This window comes from Nansenia antarctica (assembly GCF_963989245.1).
Source record: "Nansenia antarctica genome assembly, chromosome: 4".
NCBI lineage: Eukaryota > Metazoa > Chordata > Actinopteri > Argentiniformes > Microstomatidae > Nansenia > Nansenia antarctica.
The window spans coordinates 74,385,677-74,393,208 of NC_137689.1; the positions used below are offsets into that span (position 1 = coordinate 74,385,677).

At 44.6% G+C, this 7,532-nt stretch overlaps 1 protein-coding gene across 1 annotated transcript in view; it reads left to right on the forward strand.

The window, feature by feature from the left end:
• Positions 1 to 261: 261 nt before the first annotated feature.
• Positions 262 to 7,532, forward strand: part of entpd2b (ectonucleoside triphosphate diphosphohydrolase 2b) — a gene marked incomplete at both ends in the record, with an annotated part of 25,275 nt that continues 18,004 nt past the window's right edge. Inside the window, 2 exons of the mRNA XM_080529714.1 lie at positions 262 to 378; positions 6,352 to 6,469. Of these exons, the coding sequence (XP_080385840.1) occupies positions 262 to 378; positions 6,352 to 6,469 (235 nt within the window). The remainder of the gene's footprint in view (positions 379 to 6,351; positions 6,470 to 7,532) is intronic.

The following is a 7,532-nucleotide window of genomic DNA, read 5'->3' on the forward strand; positions in this document are numbered from 1 at the left end:
ACCGAACAACGGCGCAGGTCACTCCGACTCTCCCTGCGATTAGGCTCAAGTTTTTTTTTTTTTTTAAGTGTAATTCGTTTAATTAGTTACGCAAAGCGTCATGCAGAGATAGTTGATCGTTTGTGGTTAAGAAAGTGTTGCATGAAGCCAAAAGCCTTCTTGTGGAGTTGACGCACTCCGGCTCTCGCCTGCCGCTGCCGTCGTCTGGAAGAAAAGCGCTCCTCAATTTTTCAAAAAAATAAAAAAATAAATCGTATTATTATGGCTAAGGGACGGTGTCACCTGTTCGCTCTGGTTGCACTATTACTACTGGGAATAGTGTCGATTCTCCTGCTCACTATTCCTACTGAGGACATGAACGAACCGCCGGAATTTATGGTAAGATTGATTTGTAGCTATTTATGGACTATGTATGTCAGCGCTTTCTGCTGGGTCGTGAAATGTAAGATGATGAAGGCTTCACCAGACATGCCGATAGGGTGCCAGGGAGACAGGCATTAGATTAGAGCATTTACTATTAGGCTGCTATCAAACACTGAAACGACCGATGTTCTACAATTCACCTTCATTTATCCAACTCCATGTTGAATTGTAGGCCTATATCTTGTAATAATTCAGTTTGTATTACTTTATAACTGCGATTCAACCAAGGGAAAAAATGCAATTAAATGTCTCCAAACACTTGAACAAGGTGCGAGTCGCATAACAGAAGAGCTCCTCCGTCGTGGTGAGGAGGGCGGACAGGCTGGTTGTCCACATGTGTTTCCAGAGAGCTTATTATGATAATAACCCTGAAATCAGCAGCATTGTTTTAGTTGCTTGTAAAAATGTAACAGCGCTGTCAAGTCAAATTTAGTTGCTTGTAAAAATTTAACGAGTTGCTTGTAAAAATGTCGTACATAATAACAACGGAGAAAATCATCAACATAGGCTACTTAACAACAAATAACAATAAATAAATAAAAAATAAGAACAAAATAAAAGTTGGGAATGCTCAAGGCCTCTGTTGTTGGTGAGCATCACAAAACACAACCAAAAAAACAACAACCATCAACAACTTCTACGATTCTACACACAACGACAAATAACCACAAATAGACTCAAAATGCTTATTTAGGAGTACCAGTGGTAACCTCCCGAATCTAATCCGTTAATAGTATAACAACTCTGTATAGCAGTTGTAAAGGAACTGGAAGATGGAAAAGAAGATGCATTTCAAAAATGTCTCATAGAATGACCCTTTTACCATACATACCATTTTAACGACCGTGACCAAAAGGATTATCATGTCAAAAAGTCTGAATAGAATCAAAAGTATGTATCGAAGTTATTTAAGTGGTGGTCAGTGGTCAGTGTACACATGTTAAAGTTGGATTGATTTAATGTTAAAGTTACGATTGAGGTGCCAAGATTAACGTATGATATATCTGACCAGATGCATTTAAAAGTGAATCATTACTCCATCCCCTTGGTCCGGACCAGGAAAGGCAAGAGAGCGTTCTCATCTGCAGCCCCTTCCTCTTGGAATTCATTACAGCAGAGTCTGAAACTGTCTCATCTGATCCCTCTCTCCAGTTTCAAGCTCTTGCTGAGAGACATACAGTTGCAATTAAGTTGACCCTCCCTTTTGCCCATTGCTGACCCCTCCCTGTCCCTAGATCTTTAGCTGTCTAGTTTTAGGTTTTTGTAGTTTTAGTTTAGTTTTAGATTATCTTAGACTGTTTTAGACTAGTTTTAGTTTTAGACTATGTAGTTTTAGTTTAGTTTTTAGACTATGTAGGCCAGGTGTTGTATTGTATTTGTTTGTGGTGGATGTTGTATGCCTGTGAACAGGTCACACTTGAAAATGAGCCCTTGGGCCTCAATGTGTTTTTACCTGTATAAATAAAGGTTAAATAAATAAATAAATAAATAGTGAATCATCCCATGTTAATTAATGGGACCTAAAATGCTTATAGGTTAAAAAAGTAACTAAACATACATATTTATCGGAATCATTTATTATCCATTGGCAGTGTCTGTGACTCTGTGACTCTGTGACAGTGTGACAGTGTGTGCACCTGCCAAGACCCCTCCCTTGTGGCCGAAGTTGGCTGGCTCATTTCTGTGTTCATGTTTCCAAACAAAATAACAACTGCACTTTCAACCACACAGACCCTTTACGAGTTTCAAGGTATTGTAAACTAAGACATTCGCTGGATAAAACATTAAATGAAAATGACTCATTCATGATTCATGAGTTTCAGAATAGGCTTGGCAGGAGTTCCAGGTGTTCCAGGTGTGTTCCGTCACAACATGCATGCAGGAATGAGAGAGCTGTCAACGTCAAGGCTTTTTCTGTTTGCCTCTGTTTGAGTCTGCTGTTGGTGTCTCTCTAAAGGAGGACCAACGTGCCGTGGTGTCAATGAACATCAAGGAAGCCTTTATTAAGGCTGAGAAATCAGAGCAAAAAAGGCAAACATAGCCAAGGCTTGACTAAATCAATAGTTTGGAACATCTTTCCAGGAAAAGAAAAAACACTGGTGACCTCTGGTGAGTAATCGCAAACAGGCTGGCCGAGGCAGACTTCTATAGTGGAATTATATCAATTATATTATATAAGATAGTGGAATCTTAGAATGATAACATTCTATCTCCGTTTAGGGCAGTTCAGAGATATTGAGCGTCAAAGTTTGTACATTCCATTATGTTCTGTGAGATGGAACCTTTGTATTTTATGAATTACTAACTCAAAAATGTCAACATTTTAAAAACACACCACACAGGCATTAATAAACACCTAATGGATCAGATTATGTAAAAAAAAGTCTCCAGGACGTCGGTGGGAGTGTGTCAGACACTACAGGAGAGATACGTCACCAGGACAACAGAGGCTTCAATGCAAGGTGCAAGGTGCAAGGTGCAAGGTGCAAGGTGCAACGCTATAGGTGCAAACCACTAGTTATACTCAGAAAGGATGGTCAGGTCACCGTTGGCTAAAATGTATATAATAATAATAATAATATTATTAACAATAATAATAATAATAATAATAATAATAATAATAATGCATTCGTTTTGTGTAGTCCTTTTCTCAGTACTCAAAGACAAACACTGTCATGTACCGGGAATGATTGCCAGAGGAAAGTTAGCGGAAAATCCACCCAAGATTTATAGCATCCCACATGCTGTGAAACATGGTGGAGGGGGTGCTCTGGTTTGGTTTGGCCCGCAGCAGCAGCAGAATGTATTCTGCTGAAAGTCTACAGAAAAATGTTGTCTGCGTTTCATCAAGCGTACGCCTCCGAATTAACGGATGCCGCTTCTTCACAAGTAAGACAATGGCCCAAAACACACTGCTGCCATAGCAACTAACTAAAGGACTTTTTTCACAGCCAAAATGTGTAAAAGTTATTCACTGGCCGCCAAGTCATTCTTCAGATTTAAATCCGACCCAATCAACAGAATCTCATTTCCTGATGAGAGATTTGCAGCAGAATTACCTCATAACAAACAACAACTGAAGATGGCTACAGTACAGGCCTGGCAGAGCGTCACCGGAGGACATGTCCAGCGTCTGGTGGGGTCACGGGGTCGCAGACAACAGACAGTTATCGCATGCCAAGGATTGTCAACCAAAATACTAAACATGCGTGCTTCATTTGGACATTTGAGAAATCTGTCCCGTCACTTTTTTTGGTACCCCGGGAAAAAAGGGGGTTTATGCATAAAAAGTGTAGTAATTTCTGCATGGTAAAACCAATGTGTACCATGTACACAAAACCCATGAAATAAAAGCTGAGCATCTCTATTCAATTCAATTCAATTCAATTCAATTCAACTTTATTCGCCATGTGCAGTTCACTAGGAACATGACTTGGTATTCTACCATGCTGAACAAGCTACAGTACATATAACAGCAAGACGACAATACAACAAAACTCAAGACAGAATATACAGTACCAATATGAATGAATATTATGAATAAATATACTGTACAACTAAGTGCAAGAACATGTAAAGTGCAAGTGGCAATGATTAGGAGTTATTGAGAAGGGCTATTATAGCCATAATAGCTTTGGGGAAGAAACTGTTCAAGTGTTGTGATGTTTTTGACCTGGTGGCCCTGTACCGCTGTCCAGAAGGGAGTAGTTCAAACCAGCTGTGAGCTGGATGTGATGTGAGGGGTCAGACACAATCTTGCGTGCTCTCTTCAGTGATCTGGAGCTATGGAGGTCTGTGATGGGAGGCAGGGGGCAGCCGATGATCCGCTCAGCTGTCCGTACGACTCTTTGTAGCTTGGCCTATCTCAAACTCATAAGATTTCGTAGAGTGTAGAGCCAAAAGATGAACAGGTAGGGTGAGCCTGGGGCAGTTCAGAGGAGTCTTTTTAAGAGCTTCTTCCTACTGCAGGTAGTTGTCTCTCTTGCTCTTCACAGCTTCCCACACCCTCACCTACGGATTTACAACGGATTAACGTTTTACAGGAAGAATAGTTGTTAAAACCTGGCACTGCTGTTGAAACTGGTTTGCACGTGCATGCATGCACATTGGGCTAGTATTAGCTTGCTGGTAGGCAGCAATAATCTCTCTCCATTGTACATATGCTTCAGGCCATGCTAAAGGAAGATGTTACCTTTGCAAAAGCTATCGTTGCTCTTTCTTAAGGTCACTCTCAAAAGAAATCAGCTTACCTCCCAAAACTACTAGGTTGACCTTATAGTTTTGATTGGTGCTCTTTCTACACCCAGTTCATTCTGATGGGGGCGGCTGTGGCGCAGGAGGTAGAGCTGGCGTCTAATGATCGCAAGGTCGGCAGATTTGCGCTGGTCACGTGTCGAGGTGTCCCTGAGCAAGACACTGAACCCCAAATTGCTCCCAATGAGTGGGGCTGGTGCGTTGCATGGTAGCTTGCCGCCATCGGTGTGTGAATGGGTGAATGAGAGGCCTCTGTAAAGCGTTTTGGAATAAGGCGCTATATAAGTGCAGTCCATTTACTATTTAATGGACTGAGCATAGGAACATATGAGTCTTAGGATCAGAGCAACTGTATGGTCTAAATTGGAACCCATTTAAATTCATGCCACTAAACATTAAATGCTTCTAGATTTCAATCGTTTAGATAGTGTAACAACTCTGTATAGCAGTTATTAAAAGGAGATGCATTTCAAAATGTATCTGTAGGAAACCAGCGGTTCCCAATAGAAACCCATTTTAATTGGTGTGACCTAAAAGGCCTTTGTGTGAGGTTCTGGGTCAGGATGTTATTTCAGTACCGGTTATGGTGTTTTAGTTATTTCCGCTATTTTCTCCCTGGTCAGAATCAGAAAACACTATACTACTATACTACTATACTACCAGGGCCAGGGATGGGGTCCAGGGCCAGGGGTAGGGTCCAGGGCCAGGGGTAGGGTCCAGGGCCAGGGGTAGGGTCCAGGGCCAGGGGTAGGGTCCAGGGCCAGGGGTAGGGTCCAGGGCCAGGGGTAGGGTCCAGGGCCAGGGGTAGGGCCAGGGGTAGGGGCCAAGATCCGGGGGGTATGGTCCAAACTCTGGCCTGTGTCAGGTCCAGGGGCAGCGGTCAGCTGTTAGTTTAACGACGGCTTAGTTTAATTAGTTTAATTACAGACTGGGCGACATTCTTAATTTATCTCTCCTGGATTCCTCTCAAGTCCTCTCAGAACCTTCGTCAAGAATGTTCCAATCATCTGGCCTGGATGTATAAACATAAACCTTGATATAAGTGGATCCAGAAAGACAGCCTTTGAAGGGGGAGATACACTTTACAGTTACCTTGAAGTCAAATGCCTTCCAGATTGCCCGTGTGTGTCTCATTATGGATAGATCACAAACCCCTGTTTGTTTACGACCTTGACCCCCCTCCCTCCCTCCCTCCCCCCTTCCCTCCCTCCCTCCCTCCCTCCCTCCCTCCCCCCCCCCTCCCTCCCCCCCTCCCTCCCTCCCTCCCTCCCTCCCCCCCTCCCTCCCTCCCTCCCTCCCTCCCCCCCTCTCTCCCTCCCCGCCTCCCTCCCTCCCTCCCCCCCCTCCCTCCCTCCCCCCCTCCCTCCCTCCCCCCCTCCCTCCCTCCCTCCCCCCCCCCCTCCCTCCCTCCCTCCCCCCCTCCCTGCCTCCCTCCCTCCCTGCCTCCCTCCCCCCCTCCCTCCCTCCCTCCCTGCCTCCCTCCCTCCCTCCCTGCCTCCCTCCCTCCCGCCCTCCCTCCCTCCCTCCCTGCCTCCCTCCCTGCCTCCCTCCCTCCCTCCCTCCCCCCCTCCCTCCCTCCCTCCCTCCCCCCCTCCCTCCCTCCCTCCCTCCCTCCCTGCCTCCCTCCCTCCCTCCCTGCCTCCCTCCCTCCCTCCCTCCCCCCTCCCTCCCCAGTATGGTATAGTCCTGGACGCAGGCTCCTCCCACACGGCCGTGTACATCTACAAGTGGCCGGCGGACAAACAGAACGGCACGGGCGTGGTGACGCAGCACGCGGAATGCCAAGTCAAAGGTAAGACACGGTACTACAACCGCCATTCCCACAATTCCACACATATGCATTTACCCCCCAAAAAGGAGCCAAACCTGAAAAACCTTATGCTGTGTTAAAGTGTTCATTCTGTAGAGAGAAGGAAAATGGAGACTAATGGAATAAATGAATCCCTTGTTTCTTTGATTCATAAGACAACCACCATTATATGACTGTCCAATTACTGGAGTTACTGATTGTGTCCAGAAATAAAATACTAAAAACTACTCAGAGTTTCCGATAACGTCTTCTAAGTAAACTACCAAGAGAACTACTGTGAGATAGGCCTACACGTAAGATAAGCAGGAAGACATCATTTCGTATCAAGATATTCAGCAGGGCTCTCAAGTCTCACGCATTGGGCGTGAGACACACGCATTTCAACCCGTTCACACGCTCACACGCCACACCTTGTATTTCTCACGCAGAGAAATTACCAGGGGCGCCCACCAAGTTGCGCCGCTATTTTTTAAAAATAGAACAGGTAGAGAATCAAGTGAGTTCCCTCTGGTTCCCCTAGAGTTCAGAAGGCCACGCACCAGCTAATCAAATAATAAAATATAGCTACCGAACAGCCAATCAGAAAATAATAGCATTGCTGTATCCGGGTAACATTTTGATATTCCCGCTACAACAAACAACGTTCTGATTCCAACGACACGGGCTGACTGGAGCTATTGATTCAGATGCTTGCTACACAGAAGAGGACAGATTATTTGAATTGATCATTCACATCTCGAAGTGGCTACAGACTGGTCGACGTGGGAGAAGACCATATCCTTTGACGCTGAGACTGTGTGTGTGTGTGTGATTTTATTTTTATTTTATTTATTTTTTAGTACAAATTGATGTCATTTATCAGATCAGACCCCGTCCCCCCCCGCCGCCGCCAACATCTCACTCTGAACTCTGTTCAAAACTTGAGAGCCCTGTATTCAGTTTGTGACTTTAGAATTATAAGGTTCTATCTCCGTTTAGGGTAGTTCAGAGATATTGAGTGTCAAAGTTTTTACATTCCATTATGTTTTATGAGATGGAACCTTTG